Source organism: Cibotium barometz, chromosome 13 (assembly GCF_041138505.1).
Source record: "Cibotium barometz isolate CiBa-2024 chromosome 13, ASM4113850v1, whole genome shotgun sequence".
Classification (NCBI taxonomy): domain Eukaryota; kingdom Viridiplantae; phylum Streptophyta; class Polypodiopsida; order Cyatheales; family Cibotiaceae; genus Cibotium; species Cibotium barometz.
Window position 1 is genome coordinate 23757385 of NC_141058.1, and position 18959 is coordinate 23776343.

General features: G+C 38.0%; 3 protein-coding genes across 3 annotated transcripts; all 3 read left to right on the top strand.

The window, feature by feature from the left end:
• The first annotated feature begins 804 nt into the window (after positions 1-804).
• On the top strand, positions 805-2729 carry LOC147632518 (fe(II)/2-oxoglutarate-dependent dioxygenase 4-like). The gene is made up of 4 exons (XM_086807006.1): positions 805-1101; positions 1223-1449; positions 1665-2010; positions 2175-2729. Exons 1-4 carry the CDS (start codon positions 988-990, stop codon positions 2451-2453), a joined length of 966 nt encoding a protein of 321 aa, XP_086663132.1. The 5' UTR covers positions 805-987; the 3' UTR covers positions 2454-2729.
• Positions 2730-4839: 2110 nt separating this feature from the next.
• Positions 4840-6977, top strand: LOC147632519 (fe(II)/2-oxoglutarate-dependent dioxygenase 4-like). The gene is made up of 4 exons (XM_086807007.1): positions 4840-5062; positions 5184-5410; positions 5626-5968; positions 6409-6977. The coding sequence occupies exons 1-4, from the start codon at positions 4949-4951 to the stop codon at positions 6685-6687; spliced, it is 963 nt and encodes a 320-aa protein (XP_086663133.1). The 5' UTR covers positions 4840-4948; the 3' UTR covers positions 6688-6977.
• Positions 6978-9540: 2563 nt separating this feature from the next.
• Positions 9541-11209, top strand: LOC147632520 (protein DMR6-LIKE OXYGENASE 2-like). Its single transcript, XM_086806875.1, has 3 exons — positions 9541-9644; positions 9860-10202; positions 10643-11209. The coding sequence occupies exons 1-3, from the start codon at positions 9547-9549 to the stop codon at positions 10919-10921; spliced, it is 720 nt and encodes a 239-aa protein (XP_086663001.1). The 5' UTR covers positions 9541-9546; the 3' UTR covers positions 10922-11209.
• Positions 11210-18959: the final 7750 nt, after the last annotated feature.

Below are 18959 nucleotides of genomic sequence, written 5' to 3' on the forward strand. Positions count from 1 at the left end.
TAAGAATCCTTTGTATTCATGTCAAAAATAATAACTTGAAGTACCAACCTATGCTTTTGGAACCCTTTCTTTTGCTATTATTTTATAAGGGTTATGAATGTGTGAAGGACAAGTTGTTCAAGGATGCAATCCTTGGTTCTTAAGGAAACGTTTTTCTCCTCTTCAAAAAATATTAATGGTTACAAGTACAGAAAGAAATGTTTTTGGAACCCTTCTTTTCCTCTTTATTGAAGAGGAAACGTATTTCTCCTCTTCAAAAAATATTAATGGTTATAAGTACAGAAAGAAATGTTTTTGGAACCCTTCTTTTTCTCTTTATTGAAGAGAAGTGGGGGCCACAATAGCAGAAATTAAACTTGCTTTTCTAACCAATGAAACAAAGGACAACCATCAAGTTGAAACGGTTTTTATTGAAAAAATGCATACGTTACCCACCATGGTCTTATAACTGAAACTTAAAAATTGTTGAATCAATAAATTCAAGCCTTAGCAAATTACAACCAACCGGATTTTCTCAATTTAAGAAGTTGATATTTACATTGAAGGAGGACAGTTTTTTCTTTTTACACTAAGGGAAAATCCTAACTATTAGAGAGCACACCCATCATAACTTGTCCTGCTGTGCTGTGTGGCTATTAGAGAGCACACCCATAACTTGTCCTTTATCTGGTGCTGTGCTGTGTGGTGGCACACCCATAACTTATCCTTTATCTCGTGCAGCAGCCAATAGTAAAAAAAAAAAAACCATTAGAGAGCACACCCATCATAACTTGTCCTGCTGTGCTGTGTGGCTATTAGAGAGCACACCCATAACTTGTCCTTTTATCTCGTGCTATGATGTGTGGCACAGCACACCCCACCCATAACTTATCCTTTTATCTCGTGCAGCAGCCAGCCAGTGGGTAATTTTTTTTTTCCTTTACACTAAGGGAAAATCCTAACTATTATTATTATTATCATTAGAGAGCACACACTACCGACATCGACATGGCGGCTCGCGAAGTTCCTCCCACCATCGACATCCAGGGCTTGTTAGGCGACGGGCGCAGCGCTGTGCTGCAGGAGCTTTCCCGTGCGTGCGAGGAGTGGGGCTGCTTCCAGGTATAACACACACACACTACCTCCTTATTTACGTCAAGCAGCATATATTTTGTTGAGAGGGAGGTATTCGCTTGATTGATTTATTAATCAGTCAGTATCGTCGTATGATAATAATGAGCAGGTGGTGCATCACGGGGTGCCCGATCGCGTGATCGAGGGCATGTGGGTGGCCGCTCGGAAGTTCTACGAGCAGCCGGCCGAGGCCAAGCAGGCTTTCACAACGACGAGGCGGGACGATGGCATGAACTTCATGAGCAACGAGCTCACCACCAACTGGCTGGAAATCCTGAAGGTGCGCCGCCGCCCTGGCATCTGCGACGGCTTCCAAGACTCCCGTGAAATCTTCGGGTAGTGCCTTGAACTGTTATTAGGGGTCATTAATTGAGGATTACTTTTGTTTAATAAGGTCGACATTGTGCTACTTAACACTTTGGGTTGATCGGATCATTGCACAAAACATAGAGCTCACTTGCTATAAAAGCAAAGCTCACCATTCTTTTCGGATCTTTGAATAAGGAAATGTATGACCAATGTGGGTCTTGTTTGGATGGTTATGTGTGTAGGGAAAGCCTTCTCGACTTTGGGCATGATCTACAAAAGCTTGGCAATGATTTGTACGATGCTGTGTTCGAGAGCCTTATTGGGAAGGAAAGCATGGATAACCACAAAAGCAAAAAAGGGCTTCCCACAATTGAGAGAGTAGTCCTCACCCTCAACTTTTACCCTCCGTGCTTGGACCCCAATGCTGCTACTATCGGCTTCAAAGAGCACACAGACGTGGGCACTCTTACCTGCCTCCTCTTACAAGATGAGGTTGGCGGCTTACAAGTGCAGTCCCCATCTGGTGAATGGGTTGAACTCAAGTATCGACCCAACGTTTTTGTGGTTCTCTTGGCGGATCAAATGGAGGTTTGTGACATCTTCAAAGGAGTGGGATATAAAGAAATGAACTTCCTCTCAACCTTCTTTATATCCCACCCAAGGAGTGGATATAAAGAAATGTACCTTCCCTAAATACAAAAATAATAATAATAATTAAAAGGTCTTACAGGTGTCACCTTGCTGCTCTGCAGATCTTGACAAATGGACGGTATAGATCCTCTCCCCATCGTGTCATAGCTAATCCAAACAAGTTACGGATCTCTATTCCCTTTACATTTGGACCTCCAGAGGAAGAATTTATTGCTCCTATTCCTGAGCTCATTAACCATGATTACCCATGCGTGTACCAAGGAGCCACTTTCAAAGAGTACATGATGCGCTACTTCGATACAAGTCTACCGAACCATAAGAAAGGCCTTGAATTTGCCAAGGCTCTTCCGGAGAGATCAATGAATGAAATGGAACAATAATTATCTTGATTTATTAGTTATGTTCATTTTTCTTTGGACTTATATGGAGTATTTATTTGGCCTTTGTGTTCTTATATGGTTTGTATGCTACATGTGTCATGTTTACTTTATGGACTTTTTATTCAAGAGAACACTATTTCAAAAATGCTTGTGCTCTCGAGGATTCTGAAGACCAAAGATAAAGACAAAGCTTGTTTTTCAAAGGCTGGCTACTCATATGGAGAAGAAGAAGTGCAGCACCATCTAGTGGAACATCATGAGGCCTTCTTTTCTTTTGGAGATTATGCTTTTTGATTTTCCATCATGGAACTAGTCTATTTAGCTCTCACTTTATTTCCCTTATTTGTTTTAAGGCTTAAATACTTTTCTTGTGGCATTGTAAACCAAGGAGCTTTTGATGTACCATCTTTCTATATGGGCATCTTTTGTTTATGAATCACCGACTTTTATTTTATGGAGCCTCACCTTGGTCATCATACCCATAATATCCTAAGCTTTGTATCCAATTTTTGATTGTAAGAGGGGAATTCAATCCTAGGACATCTTAGCTATCTTATTTTATCTTTACCCATGTTTGATTTCATGGGAAGGTGTTAGAAATAATGTGCCAAACATGAGCTATTTTCTTGTGGTTATTTCTACCATTTATCCTTGCTGTAAGTGCTCTTTGGTGAAGAAGATTTACCAAGCATCTAGCCTACCATTTTCTCTTAATTTAGGAGCATCCTCTAGCGCCTCTCAACATTTGGAATATACCTCTTTTAGGTGCTCAATTATCTCCACTATTTTAGCCTAGCTACTCTCCACCTTTACACCTCATAGGTGATAAAAGTAGAGCTTGGCTCTCTCTCAATGTACTTGCCTATATATTAGGCCTCTCATTTTCAATAAGATATGTTCTCATTTTACAACTTAATCTCGCCCACATTATTCTCATTTAGTTAGTGCATTCTTACTGACTTCAGCTTAGTTTGATTATGCTTAAGAATGAGGTTTAATGTGTGCTCCGATCCACCTTGAATCCAACAAAGTGTGTGTGTGTGTGTGTGTGTGATTTGTATAGGTCAAAGGATAAGTCTACTAGCCTACAAATGTATGTACTCATGAAAGGGTTTCATCATTAATCGATCAACCATCATTGAGTCATGTAATACTTTCTCTCAATTGAGCTTTATCATATCATCTCTCTCTCTCTCTCTCTCTCTCTCTCTCTCTCTCTCTCATGTATCTATCTTACTCACCTTGTGTGTGTGTGTGTGTGTGTGTGTAGAGAGAGAGAGTGAGAGATGCTTCGTCTGTACACATGTGTGTAAAAATACTTGAATAGTGAATCTTATATAAGGTGAAATTTATAGCATACCTATACATGTGTAAACAGAATAGTGAATGTCATGGTGAATCTCATATAAGGCAAAATCTAGGATGAGACTAACAACGCATAATTTAAAACTATAGTCCTTGCTTTAAGAAGCTATTCTTTTCACGTCCAAAAATATTAGTAGTCGTTGCTTTAAGAATCCTTTGTATTCATGTCAAAAATAATAACTTGAAGTACCAACCTATGCTTTTGGAACCCTTTCTTTTGCTATTATTTTATAAGGGTTATGAATGTGTGAAGGACAAGTTGTTTAAGGATGCAATCCTTGGTTCTTAAGGAAACATTTTTCTCCTCTTCAAAAAATATTAATGGTTACAAGTACAGAAAGAAATGTTTTTGGAACCCTTCTTTTCCTCTTTATTGAAGAGGAAACGTATTTCTCCTCTTCAAAAAATATAAATGGTTATAAGTACAGAAAGAAATGTTTTTGGAACCCTTCTTTTCCTCTTTATTGAAGAGAAGTGGGGGCCACAATAGCAGAAATTAAACTTGCTTTTCTAACCAATGAAACAAAGGACAACCATCAAGTTGAAATGGTTTTTATTGAAAAAATGCATACGTTACCCACCATGGTCTTATAACTGAAACTTAAAAATTGTTGAATCAATAAATTCAAGCCTTAGCAAATTACAACCAACCGGATTTTCTCAATTTAAGAAGTTGATATTTACATTGAAGGACAGTTTTTTCTTTTTACACTAAGGGAAAATCCTAACTATTAGAGAGCACACCCATCATAACTTGTCCTGCTGTGCTGTGTGGCTATTAGAGAGCACACCCATAACTTGTCCTTTATCTGGTGCTGTGCTGTGTGGTGGCACACCCATAACTTATCCTTTATCTCGTGCAGCAGCCAATAGTAAAAAAAAAAAAACCATTAGAGAGCACACCCATCATAACTTGTCCTGCTGTGCTGTGTGGCTATTAGAGAGCACACCCATAACTTGTCCTTTTATCTCATGCTATGATGTGTGGCACAGCACACCCCACCCATAACTTATCCTTTTATCTCGTGCAGCAGCCAGCCAGTGGGTAATTTTTTTTTTCCTTTACACTAAGGGAAAATCCTAACTATTATTATTATTATCATTAGAGAGCACACACTACCGACATCGACATGGCGGCTCGCGAAGTTCCTCCCACCATCGACATCCAGGGCTTGTTAGGCGACGGGCGCAGCGCTGTGCTGCAGGAGCTTTCCCGTGCGTGCGAGGAGTGGGGCTGCTTCCAGGTATAACACACACACACTACCTCCTTATTTACGTCAAGCAGCATATATTTTGTTGAGAGGGAGGTATTCGCTTGATTGATTTATTAATCAGTCAGTATCGTCGTATGATAATAATGAGCAGGTGGTGCATCACGGGGTGCCCGATCGCGTGATCGAGGGCATGTGGGTGGCCGCTCGGAAGTTCTACGAGCAGCCGGCCGAGGCCAAGCGGGCTTTCACAATGACGAGGCGGGACGATGGCATGAACTTCATGAGCAACGAGCTCACCACCAACTGGCTGGAAATCCTGAAGGTGTGCCGCCGCCCTGGCATCTGCGACGGCTTCCAAGACTCCCGTGAAATCTTCGGGTAGTGCCTTGAACTGTTATTAGGGGTCATTAATTGAGGATTACTTTTGTTTAATAAGGTCGACATTGTGCTACTTAACACTTTGGGTTGATCGGATCATTGCACAAAACATAGAGCTCACTTGCTATAAAAGCAAAGCTCACCATTCTTTTCGGATCTTTGAATAAGGAAATGTATGACCAATGTGGGTCTTGTTTGGATGGTTATGTGTGTAGGGAAAGCCTTCTCGACTTTGGGCATGATCTACAAAAGCTTGGCAATGATTTGTACGATGCTGTGTTCGAGAGCCTTATTGGGAAGGAAAGCATGGATAACCACAAAAGCAAAAAAGGGCTTCCCACAATTGAGAGAGTAGTCCTCACCCTCAACTTTTATCCTCCGTGCTTGGACCCCAATGCTGCTACTATCGGCTTCAAAGAGCACACAGACGTGGGCACTCTTACCTGCCTCTTACAAGATGAGGTTGGCGGCTTACAAGTGCAGTCCCCATCTGGTGAATGGGTTGAACTCAAGTATCGACCCAACGTTTTTGTGGTTCTCTTGGCGGATCAAATGGAGGTTTGTGACATCTTCAACCTATGTTATAACCACCTCTCTTAGGATATATATACGATATATTACGGTAGCTCAAAGATATTGGGAGCAAGGAGTGCAGATCAATACTCCCCCTCCTCTTCGCCAAACAACAGTCGCATGGGATCAATACTCCCTTCCCCTCCCCTTTGCCAACAACCACACCTCCCCCACCCCCCTCCCCACCCAACAATTGGATTAAAAAGAAACGAACCTCACGTAAGGTGTGAGATATTTATATAATATAATTTATTACACTAATCCCTCCCTTCTTCCAAAGGAGTGGGATATAAAGAAATGAACTTCCTCTCAACCTTCTTTATATCCCACCCAAGGAGTGGATATAAAGAAATGTACCTTCCCTAAATACAAAAATAATAATAATAATTAAAAGGTCTTACAGGTGTCACCTTGCTGCTCTGCAGATCTTGACAAATGGACGGTATAGATCCTCTCCCCATCGTGTCATAGCTAATCCAAACAAGTTACGGATCTCTATTCCCTTTACATTTGGACCTCCAGAGGAAGAATTTATTGCTCCTATTCCTGAGCTCATTAACCATGATTACCCATGCGTGTACCAAGGAGCCACTTTCAAAGAGTACATGATGCGCTACTTCGATACAAGTCTACCGAACCATAAGAAAGGCCTTGAATTTGCCAAGGCTCTTCCGGAGAGATCAATGAATGAAATGGAACAATAATTATCTTGATTTATTAGTTATGTTCATTTTTCTTTGGACTTATATGGAGTATTTATTTGGCCTTTGTGTTCTTATATGGTTTGTATGCTACATGTGTCATGTTTACTTTATGGACTTTTTATTCAAGAGAACACTATTTCAAAAATGCTTGTGCTCTCGAGGATTCTGAAGACCAAAGATAAAGACAAAGCTTGTTTTTCAAAGGCTGGCTACTCATATGGAGAAGAAGAAGTGCAGCACCATCTAGTGGAACATCATGAGGCCTTCTTTTCTTTTGGAGATTATGCTTTTTGATTTTCCATCATGGAACTAGTCTATTTAGCTCTCACTTTATTTCCCTTATTTGTTTTAAGGCTTAAATACTTTTCTTGTGGCATTGTAAACCAAGGAGCTTTTGATGTACCATCTTTCTATATGGGCATCTTTTGTTTATGAATCACCGACTTTTATTTTATGGAGCCTCACCTTGGTCATCATACCCATAATATCCTAAGCTTTGTATCCAATTTTTGATTGTGGGAGGGGAATTCAATCCTAGGACATCTTAGCTATCTTATTTTATCTTTACCCATGTTTGATTTCATGGGAAGGTGTTAGAAATAATGTGCCAAACATGAGCTATTTTCTTGTGGTTATTTCTACCATTTATCCTTGCTGTAAGTGCTCTTTGGTGAAGAAGATTTACCAAGCATCTAGCCTACCATTTTCTCTTAATTTAGGAGCATCCTCTAGCGCCTCTCAACATTTGGAATATACCTCTTTTAGGTGCTCAATTATCTCCACTATTTTAGCCTAGCTACTCTCCACCTTTACACCTCATAGGTGATAAAAGTAGAGCTTGGCTCTCTCTCAATGTACTTGCCTATATATTAGGCCTCTCATTTTCAATAAGATATGTTCTCATTTTACAACTTAATCTCGCCCACATTATTCTCATTTAGTTAGTGCATTCTTACTGACTTCAGCTTAGTTTGATTATGCTTAAGAATGAGGTTTAATGTGTGCTCCGATCCACCTTGAATCCAACAAAGTGTGTGTGTGTGTGTGTGTGTGATTTGTATAGGTCAAAGGATAAGTCTACTAGCCTACAAATGTATGTACTCATGAAAGGGTTTCATCATTAATCGATCAACCATCATTGAGTCATGTAATACTTTCTCTCAATTGAGCTTTATCATATCATCTCTCTCTCTCTCTCTCTCTCTCTCTCTCTCTCTCTCTCATGTATCTATCTTACTCACCTTGTGTGTGTGTGTGTGTGTGTGTGTAGAGAGAGAGAGTGAGAGATGCTTCGTCTGTACACATGTGTGTAAAAATACTTGAATAGTGAATCTTATATAAGGTGAAATTTATAGCATACCTATACATGTGTAAACAGAATAGTGAATGTCATGGTGAATCTCATATAAGGCAAAATCTAGGATGAGACTAACAACGCATAATTTAAAACTATAGTCCTTGCTTTAAGAAGCTATTCTTTTCACGTCCAAAAATATTAGTAGTCGTTGCTTTAAGAATCCTTTGTATTCATGTCAAAAATAATAACTTGAAGTACCAACCTATGCTTTTGGAACCCTTTCTTTTGCTATTATTTTATAAGGGTTATGAATGTGTGAAGGACAAGTTGTTTAAGGATGCAATCCTTGGTTCTTAAGGAAACGTTTTTCTCCTCTTCAAAAAATATTAATGGTTACAAGTACAGAAAGAAATGTTTTTGGAACCCTTCTTTTCCTCTTTATTGAAGAGGAAACGTATTTCTCCTCTTCAAAAAATATAAATGGTTATAAGTACAGAAAGAAATGTTTTTGGAACCCTTCTTTTCCTCTTTATTGAAGAGAAGTGGGGGCCACAATAGCAGAAATTAAACTTGCTTTTCTAACCAATGAAACAAAGGACAACCATCAAGTTGAAATGGTTTTTATTGAAAAAATGCATACGTTACCCACCATGGTCTTATAACTGAAACTTAAAAATTGTTGAATCAATAAATTCAAGCCTTAGCAAATTACAACCAACCGGATTTTCTCAATTTAAGAAGTTGATATTTACATTGAAGGACAGTTTTTTCTTTTTACACTAAGGGAAAATCCTAACTATTAGAGAGCACACCCATCATAACTTGTCCTGCTGTGCTGTGTGGCTATTAGAGAGCACACCCATAACTTGTCCTTTATCTGGTGCTGTGCTGTGTGGTGGCACACCCATAACTTATCCTTTATCTCGTGCAGCAGCCAATAGTAAAAAAAAAAAAACCATTAGAGAGCACACCCATCATAACTTGTCCTGCTGTGCTGTGTGGCTATTAGAGAGCACACCCATAACTTGTCCTTTTATCTCGTGCTATGATGTGTGGCACAGCACACCCCACCCATAACTTATCCTTTTATCTCGTGCAGCAGCCAGCCAGTGGGTAATTTTTTTTTTCCTTTACACTAAGGGAAAATCCTAACTATTATTATTATTATCATTAGAGAGCACACACTACCGACATCGACATGGCGGCTCGCGAAGTTCCTCCCACCATCGACATCCAGGGCTTGTTAGGCGACGGGCGCAGCGCTGTGCTGCAGGAGCTTTCCCGTGCGTGCGAGGAGTGGGGCTGCTTCCAGGTATAACACACACACACTACCTCCTTATTTACGTCAAGCAGCATATATTTTGTTGAGAGGGAGGTATTCGCTTGATTGATTTATTAATCAGTCAGTATCGTCGTATGATAATAATGAGCAGGTGGTGCATCACGGGGTGCCCGATCGCGTGATCGAGGGCATGTGGGTGGCCGCTCGGAAGTTCTACGAGCAGCCGGCCGAGGCCAAGCGGGCTTTCACAATGACGAGGTGGGACGATGGCATGAACTTCATGAGCAACGAGCTCACCACCAACTGGCTGGAAATCCTGAAGGTGCGCCGCCGCCCTGGCATCTGCGACGGCTTCCAAGACTCCCGTGAAATCTTCGGGTAGTGCCTTGAACTGTTATTAGGGGTCATTAATTGAGGATTACTTTTGTTTAATAAGGTCGACATTGTGCTACTTAACACTTTGGGTTGATCGGATCATTGCACAAAACATAGAGCTCACTTGCTATAAAAGCAAAGCTCACCATTCTTTTCGGATCTTTGAATAAGGAAATGTATGACCAATGTGGGTCTTGTTTGGATGGTTATGTGTGTAGGGAAAGCCTTCTCGACTTTGGGCATGATCTACAAAAGCTTGGCAATGATTTGTACGATGCTGTGTTCGAGAGCCTTATTGGGAAGGAAAGCATGGATAACCACAAAAGCAAAAAAGGGCTTCCCACAATTGAGAGAGTAGTCCTCACCCTCAACTTTTACCCTCCGTGCTTGGACCCCAATGCTGCTACTATCGGCTTCAAAGAGCACACAGACGTGGGCACTCTTACCTGCCTCTTACAAGATGAGGTTGGCGGCTTACAAGTGCAGTCCCCATCTGGTGAATGGGTTGAACTCAAGTATCGACCCAACGTTTTTGTGGTTCTCTTGGCGGATCAAATGGAGGTTTGTGACATCTTCAACCTATGTTATAACCACCTCTCTTAGGATATATATACGATATATTACGGTAGCTCAAAGATATTGGGAGCAAGGAGTGCAGATCAATACTCCCCCTCCTCTTCGCCAAACAACAGTCGCATGGGATCAATACTCCCTTCCCCTCCCCTTTGCCAACAACCACACCTCCCCCACCCCCCTCCCCACCCAACAATTGGATTAAAAAGAAACGAACCTCACGTAAGGTGTGAGATATTTATATAATATAATTTATTACACTAATCCCTCCCTTCTTCCAAAGGAGTGGGATATAAAGAAATGAACTTCCTCTCAACCTTCTTTATATCCCACCCAAGGAGTGGATATAAAGAAATGTACCTTCCCTAAATACAAAAATAATAATAATAATTAAAAGGTCTTACAGGTGTCACCTTGCTGCTCTGCAGATCTTGACAAATGGACGGTATAGATCCTCTCCCCATCGTGTCATAGCTAATCAAAACAAGTTACGGATCTCTCTTCCCTTTACATTTGGACCTCCAGAGGAAGAATTTATTGCTCCTATTCCTGAGCTCATTAACCATGATTACCCATGCGTGTACCAAGGAGCCACTTTCAAAGAGTACATGATGCGCTACTTCGATACAAGTCTACCGAACCATAAGAAAGGCCTTGAATTTGCCAAGGCTCTTCCGGAGAGATCAATGAATGAAATGGAACAATAATTATCTTGATTTATTAGTTATGTTCATTTTTCTTTGGACTTATATGGAGTATTTATTTGGCCTTTGTGTTCTTATATGGTTTGTATGCTACATGTGTCATGTTTACTTTATGGACTTTTTATTCAAGAGAACACTATTTCAAAAATGCTTGTGCTCTCGAGGATTCTGAAGACCAAAGATAAAGACAAAGCTTGTTTTTCAAAGGCTGGCTACTCATATGGAGAAGAAGAAGTGCAGCACCATCTAGTGGAACATCATGAGGCCTTCTTTTCTTTTGGAGATTATGCTTTTTGATTTTCCATCATGGAACTAGTCTATTTAGCTCTCACTTTATTTCCCTTATTTGTTTTAAGGCTTAAATACTTTTCTTGTGGCATTGTAAACCAAGGAGCTTTTGATGTACCATCTTTCTATATGGGCATCTTTTGTTTATGAATCACCGACTTTTATTTTATGGAGCCTCACCTTGGTCATCATACCCATAATATCCTAAGCTTTGTATCCAATTTTTGATTGTGGGAGGGGAATTCAATCCTAGGACATCTTAGCTATCTTATTTTATCTTTACCCATGTTTGATTTCATGGGAAGGTGTTAGAAATAATGTGCCAAACATGAGCTATTTTCTTGTGGTTATTTCTACCATTTATCCTTGCTGTAAGTGCTCTTTGGTGAAGAAGATTTACCAAGCATCTAGCCTACCATTTTCTCTTAATTTAGGAGCATCCTCTAGCGCCTCTCAACATTTGGAATATACCTCTTTTAGGTGCTCAATTATCTCCACTATTTTAGCCTAGCTACTCTCCACCTTTACACCTCATAGGTGATAAAAGTAGAGCTTGGCTCTCTCTCAATGTACTTGCCTATATATTGGGCCTCTCATGTTCAATAAGATATGTTCTCATTTTACAACTTAATCTCGCCCACATTATTCTCATTTAGTTAGTGCATTCTTACTGACTTCAGCTTAGTTTGATTATGCTTAAGAATGAGGTTTAATGTGTGCTCCGATCCACCTTGAATCCAACAAAGTGTGTGTGTGTGTGTGTGTGTGATTTGTATAGGTCAAAGGATAAGTCTACTAGCCTACAAATGTATGTACTCATGAAAGGGTTTCATCATTAATCGATCAACCATCATTGAGTCATGTAATACTTTCTCTCAATTGAGCTTTATCATATCATCTCTCTCTCTCTCTCTCTCTCTCTCTCTCTCTCTCTCTCTCTCTCTCATGTATCTATCTTACTCACCTTGTGCACAACTCGTGACCACCATGCAATTTGTACAATGCCTAGCCTTTGATATTTTTTTGTGCAAAACCTCAATCAAGGAGTTGCCAAACCTCTCTCTCTCTCTCTCTCTCTCTCTCTCTCTCTCTCTCTCTCTCTCTCTTTGTTTTTGTGTCTTTGGCATATGTGTCTCACTCACCTTATGCATAGCTCATGGAATTAATACAATGCCTAGCCTTTGATGTTTTTATCACAAAACCTCAATAGAGGACTTGCTAAACCTCCATAACTTGACATTTAGTTGTTTGGTAAAAATATATAAGATCTTGACTAAGAAATGACTCATAAGATGGAAAGCATGTCATAATGACCCATTTGGTGAGAACATTTGGGGCACCTTATCTTGCTATTAACCTTCTCAAAATGACATTACTAAGTACTTGATCTCTTGTGTAAAGATTATTAATGCCTCTTACACATGACCAGCAGCAATGCATGACACTACTAAGTAAGCAATGTATGAAACTACTAAGTACTTGATCTCTTGTGTAAAGATTATTAATGCCTGTTAGACATGACTAGCAGCAATGCTAGCCTTTTGCACATGACTAGTAGCAATGCTCCATCTTCCTAAATTATTATGCTTCTCACTAGATAGAGTTTTCTTGGGCATGAATTTATAACATCCATGAGGCTACTTAAATGTTAATGTCAAATGAGGCCTTGGCATTTAGCAATGAACTAATCCACCTGAACACTATCTTTGAAAATTTATGTTTGCACCCTGAAAACTCTTAATACAAGGGTGAACTATCAATTGGGACAAAATAACATCTCTAATGGCATGATCCATGGTAGCAGTGACTTATTTGAAATACCTAGCAAAATCATTGTCGAATTTTTTGTCCCTTCTTTTTGCTCACCTCAACATTATGGCATGGCACCTATAGATCCGTAGATCTAGCTCTTTGATGATGCTCCGCAAACCTTAATTATTGTGTAATTGTTATGGACACATGCACTATAGTCTCCTAATGCCATTATATTGCATTGGGAAAGGGCCCTTATTGTTTTCTAGCAATACTATCTATTCTCATTTATAGCAAACCTTGAGGAACAAATTTCAAACTTAAAAGAACATTGGTTTTTAAGGTAAAGCATGCTATTAAAAGGTATCAGCCACCAAGGTTTTTGGCTATAATAAGTTCCTAAATTACTCCTCAAATGATACTTACTCACCTAGGATCCCTATCTTATGGTAATTTTCACCATACATTATTGCCAAATATGTATTTTGGGCATACAAAAGTACACCTTTTACAAAATTCTAGGATGTGGCGCACCTGGTAGTTGACTCCGTAGTATGGTACTGCGTACACAAAACGGGCTACTGTGGTAGTGGGCGAAGTCCTTTTGCACTATATTGATGTGATCTTCATAAAAATTCCTTGTACGTAAAATTTGAAGGAGTATCCACCTTTGAACCTTAAAGATAGGTAAAGTATTTGTATCATGAGAACATGGAATGGATGTGTGTGTGTGTGTGTGTGTGTGTGTGTGTAGAGAGAGAGAGTGAGAGATGCTTCGTCTGTACACATGTGTGTGTGTGTGTGTGTGTGTGTAGAGAGAGAGAGTGAGAGATGCTTCGTCTGTACACATGTGTGTAAAAATACTTGAATAGTGAATCTTATATAAGGTGAAATTTATAGCATACCTATACATGTGTAAACAGAATAGTGAATGTCATGGTGAATCTCATATAAGGCAAAATCTAGGATGAGACTAACAACGCATAATTTAAAACTATAGTCCTTGCTTTAAGAAGCTATTCTTTTCACGTCCAAAAATATTAGTAGTCGTTGCTTTAAGAATCCTTTGTATTCATGTCAAAAATAATAACTTGAAGTACCAACCTATGCTTTTGGAACCCTTTCTTTTGCTATTATTTTATAAGGGTTATGAATGTGTGAAGGACAATGTAAGATTCCTCCCCCACCCCCTTTTTGATGTCTAGTATCTTTCCCTGTAATCAATCCCTCTTCAGAAATATAAAGACCTTGTTTCTATCTGTTTTAGCCTAGAGAGAGAAAAATATTCTAGAGAGAGAATATTCAGATTTTGAATATTTTTGGATAGAAAAATATCTCTTCTAATTCAGATGAGTTCCCCTGAAACAGAAATTCAAAAAGAATTTTCCAATGTGCAATTGGAATTAATTGAAAATAGCTATAAAGAACCTTAGCCTAAGGGTCTAGATTTTCAGAAATCTTTAGACTATGGTCCAATTAAGGTTCCTATGGACCAATAGCATCAATCCATGTGTAGGGAGGAGATAAATCCAACTTGTAAAAAGAAAATACCCAAAAATGAGTAAATGCTCACATGAGGTGAAGAGTTGAAAATGTACAAGGTTTATTAGTAAAAAACTATGAGCAATATTAAAAATATGACATATGTAAGGAAGGGGAATTCTTTAAAGGAGGTGCATAATTCACATAAGATGAAGAGTTGAAAATGTACAAGGTTTATTAGTAAAAAATTATGAGCAATATTAAAAGTATGACATATGTAAGGAAGAGGAGTTCTTTAAAGGAGGTGCATATTTCACATAAGATGAAGAGTTGAAAATGTACAAGGTTTATTAGTAAAAAAATTATGAGCAATATTAAAAGTATGACATATGTAAGGAAGAGGAGTTCTTTAAAGGAGGTGCATATTTCACATAAGATGAAGAGTTGAAAATGTACAAGATTTATTAGTAAAAAACTATGAGCAATATTAAAAATATGACATATGTAAGGAAAGGGAGTTCTTTAAAGGAGGTGCATATTTCACATAAGATGAAGAGTTGAAAATGTACAAGGTTTATTAGTAAAAAACTATGAGCAATATTAAAAATATGACATATGTAAGGAAAGGGAGTTCTTTAAAGGAGGTGCATATTTCACATGCTTGAATGAGTTTTAAACTCATAAAAATTGAGATATTTCATCTCTCCTCTCTCCTCATTTAAGTCTAGTTCCAAAAAGTTAGCTTAACTGACCTAAAAATGGTCAAATATTGACCAAACTGATTTAGAAAATTCTAGAATCAGTTTGTTTGGTTAGGAGCTCAATTTTTCCTATAAATAGAAGCCTCCCCCTTGTTGAAAAATATATAGTGTTTATGCATCGTTACTCTACTCCACCTAAGCCAGAAACTGTGAATTCATTTAATAATTCACTAGTTTTTGGAGCTTCCCTCTTTCTTCAATCCCCATTAGTGGCTCCATCAACATACTTAACCAATTGATTGGTTGGGGGCCTCTACCGTGAACAAAGAATCAAGCAAGTTGTAAGGTAATTAGTGAATATTGATCTTTCTATAATTTCTCAATGTTTCTCTCTTCTCAACCCCTCTCAAGCTTGAGAAGTTTAATTGGTATGGTTTTTTTTTAATGCTATTGAAGTTTGAATAGTAGTGAAGAGTTACATAATGCTATTGAAGTTAATTTTCATTTATGTTTAAATTCTAATGATTTTTATGTAAATTCTCTCTCTCACTCAAGAAATGGTCATACTCATGAACCGTTCTCAATCCAAATCAAGCTTTTCATAAAGCTTTTCCTTAACCCAAGATTAAGCTATGCTTGAGGCCAAATTAATGGCTTTTTTCTATGCTTTTAGTTTATGTATATTAATGATTCAATCCATTATGGATTGATAATCCAATTAGAGATTATTTTAATTATTTTCTTAATGATAAGCATTATCCCTTAGAAAAATTGAGATTTATCAGTCATAGCAGCGGAGCTATGGCAAAATTTTTATAAAAATTATGCATAAAATAATCTCATTCAAAGCATAAAAAGAGGACTTCCTACCATATTCTAGGAATTATCATCCTAGATTAATTGAAAGAATTTCATTACAATCATGGAGAAATTGAATTTTAATGCTAGGCATAATGGATAAATTTTTATATCAAAAGTGTTATTTTTACATTTTTATTTCATGCATAGAAGTATGCATAATGGATAAATTTTTATATCAAAAGTGTTATTTTTACCATTTTTATTTCATGCATAGAAGTATGCATAATGGATAAATTTTTATATCAAAAGTGTTATTTTTACCATTTTTATTTCATGCATAGAAGTATGCATAATGGATAAATTTTTATATCAAAAGTGTTATTTTTACCATTTTTATTTCATGCATAGAAGTATGCATAATGGATAAATTTTTATATCAAAAGTGTTATTTTTACCATTTTTATTTCATGCATAGAAGTATGCATAATGGAAAAAATTTTATATCAAAAGTGTTACTTTTATCATATTGGATTTCATGTATAGAGGTATGCATAAAAGTTGATTATTTTATTATAAAAGTGTGACTTTTATCATAATTGAATTTCATGCATATAGGTATGCATAAAAGATATTCTTTTTATACTAAAAGTGTGATTTTCCTCATAAATGGATTTTATGCTTAACTTAGATGCATAAGAGAAATTTTTTTTATTCTAAAAGTGTAATTCCTACCAAATTGAATTTATGCATAAGAAGATGCATAAAAGATTGATTTTTTAATTCAAAAGTGTCATTCTCATCTAAATTGAATTTATGTATAGAAAAATGCATAAAAGATTAAAATTTAATTCAAAAGTGTCATTTTCATTAAAAATGAATTTATGCATAGGAAGATGCATAAAAGATTGATTTTTACTTTGAAAGTATTAATCTCCTTAAATAGAATTTATTCATAAATAAATGTGTAAAGAAATCTTATATCAAATGTAAGAATTCTCTTGTATTCTATAAATAGATAAGAGATGTGACAGGATGTGATAAGAGATGTGATAAGATGCTTATGAAATAAGTTAGGAGGTGATAAGAGATGTGATAAGAGGTGTGATAAGAGGTGATAAGATGCTTATGAAATAAGTTAGGAGGTGATAAGATGAATTAAGATGTGTATGGGGGGATGAGGTAAGAAGTGTATGTGATAGGATAAGATGTATATGGGTTGTGATAGGGCGAGAATGGATGTGATGTAAAAGATTAGATGTGAAGGTATATGGGGTTATATAAATGGGAATGTGAAAATGGATGTATGTATGTGGATGTGTGGATGTGGAGATGGGAGTGTGGATGTATGAACGTGAAAATGGATATATGCATGAAGATATATATGCATAGATGTGAATGTGGATGTAGATGTGGATGTATAGATGTGAATGGATGTGGATGTATAGATGTGAATGGGAATGTGGATGTGGATGTATGTGAATGTGGATGTAGATGTGGATGTATAGATGTGAATGTGAATGTGGATGTGGATGTATGTATGTATGTGGATGTAGATGTGGATGTATAGATGTGAATGGGAATGGGGATGTGGATGTATGTGAATGTGAATGTAGATGTGGATGTATAGATGTGAATGTGGAATGTGGATGTATAGATGTGGATGTATGGGAATGTGGATGTGGATGTATGTGAATGTGAATGTGGATGTGGATGTATGTATGTATGTGGATGTGGATGTGGATGTATGGATGTGTATGTATGAATGTGGATATGGGATGTGGATGTATAAATGAGGATGTGAAAATGGAGGTAAGCAGGTAGATGTGGATGTATGGATGTGAATGTGGATGTGGATGTGGATATGGATGTGTATGTATGAATGTGGATATGGGATGTGGATGTATAAATGAAGATGTGAAAATGGAGATAAGCATGTAGATGTGGATGTATGGATGTGAATGTGGATATGGATGTGGATGTATGGATGTGGATATGGATGTGAATATATGATATGTGATGTGAAGGAATTTGAAGTGAAGAGATGGAAAATGAGGTGATTGGATGAGTACACATATAAATGGAATGTGGAATAAGTAATGTGGATTAATGAGGAACAATGTGGAAAAATGAGAGTTAATATAGAAACTGTATTTGTAAACTGTTTGTAAATGCTGTTTGTAAATGGCTGTTTTATGTCAAGAATGCTGGGGAAGCATTTTGACCGTCTTGTGATTAAGGTCGTGGAGACCTAACTGATAAAGTTGCAACTGCTGACGGAGAGTCAATGGAGGACGTCTCGCGTAGCAAGGTCGACCGAGGTCTTGACCAGCCTCGGTTCGATTAAAATGGTGAGCTTCCGGTACGGTGGATGAGGGACCAAGGAAGCGGCCTATGAGTGAAGCGCTAGGTCACCTGCGAAGGATCCTAGAGGGTGCTGACCATACGGTGCTCGGGCTCTGGGTCGCCTAGGATACCCACGCGTGCGTCGAGGAAGATATTGGAACAAGGAGTAAGAGTTGTTTTGTGAAACCGGGCATGGATCTGGTTGACTGACCTTGCTGGTCCTCAACGGATGAGTCCATGGCTCTTTTATATGGATCTGTTGGTTGATCTTGCTGATCTTCAACGAGAGTCCATCTTGATAAGTGATTATATTGCCGAGTATTATGGGCTAGGAACTATTGAAACGGCCCCTGAGTGGTCAGGTGGTGAGCGTTCTAGTTGCCAATGATGCCATAGATACTCTGATGAAGGAATGATGAAAAATTTGAGAATCAATCGGATAATTTGGAAGTCTGTGATCAGTGGTATTATGGTTTCATTAAAGGATTGTTTTAAAGTTAGCTGATGCTAAGAAAAAGGCAATTTCATATTGGGTGTGTAAGTGGTGTGCCTAATTTTATGTTTGCATGAACTTCCGGCTAGGGGGCCTTGGAACTCTTTTCCTTGGTACCCGGGACAAAACCTAACCAAATTCCAAATTGGATCCCATCACTACAGTGGTTGGGCGGTTGGCT

What these genes read in the sequence shown, in the direction of transcription:
- LOC147632518 (XM_086807006.1), top strand. Translation starts at nt 988, where the DNA reads ATGGCGGCTCGCGAAGTTCCTCCCACCATCGACATCCAGGGCTTGTTA. An exon ending in AGGAGTGGGGCTGCTTCCAG is followed by an intron (nt 1,102 to 1,222) that starts GTATAACACACA and finishes AATAATGAGCAG; the next exon opens with GTGGTGCATCACGGGGTGCC. An exon ending in GACTCCCGTGAAATCTTCGG is followed by an intron (nt 1,450 to 1,664) that starts GTAGTGCCTTGA and finishes TTATGTGTGTAG; the next exon opens with GGAAAGCCTTCTCGACTTTG.
- LOC147632519 (XM_086807007.1), top strand. Translation starts at nt 4,949, where the DNA reads ATGGCGGCTCGCGAAGTTCCTCCCACCATCGACATCCAGGGCTTGTTA. An exon ending in GACTCCCGTGAAATCTTCGG is followed by an intron (nt 5,411 to 5,625) that starts GTAGTGCCTTGA and finishes TTATGTGTGTAG; the next exon opens with GGAAAGCCTTCTCGACTTTG. An exon ending in TCTTGGCGGATCAAATGGAG is followed by an intron (nt 5,969 to 6,408) that starts GTTTGTGACATC and finishes GCTGCTCTGCAG; the next exon opens with ATCTTGACAAATGGACGGTA.
- LOC147632520 (XM_086806875.1), top strand. Translation starts at nt 9,547, where the DNA reads ATGAGCAACGAGCTCACCACCAACTGGCTGGAAATCCTGAAGGTGCGC. An exon ending in GACTCCCGTGAAATCTTCGG is followed by an intron (nt 9,645 to 9,859) that starts GTAGTGCCTTGA and finishes TTATGTGTGTAG; the next exon opens with GGAAAGCCTTCTCGACTTTG. An exon ending in TCTTGGCGGATCAAATGGAG is followed by an intron (nt 10,203 to 10,642) that starts GTTTGTGACATC and finishes GCTGCTCTGCAG; the next exon opens with ATCTTGACAAATGGACGGTA.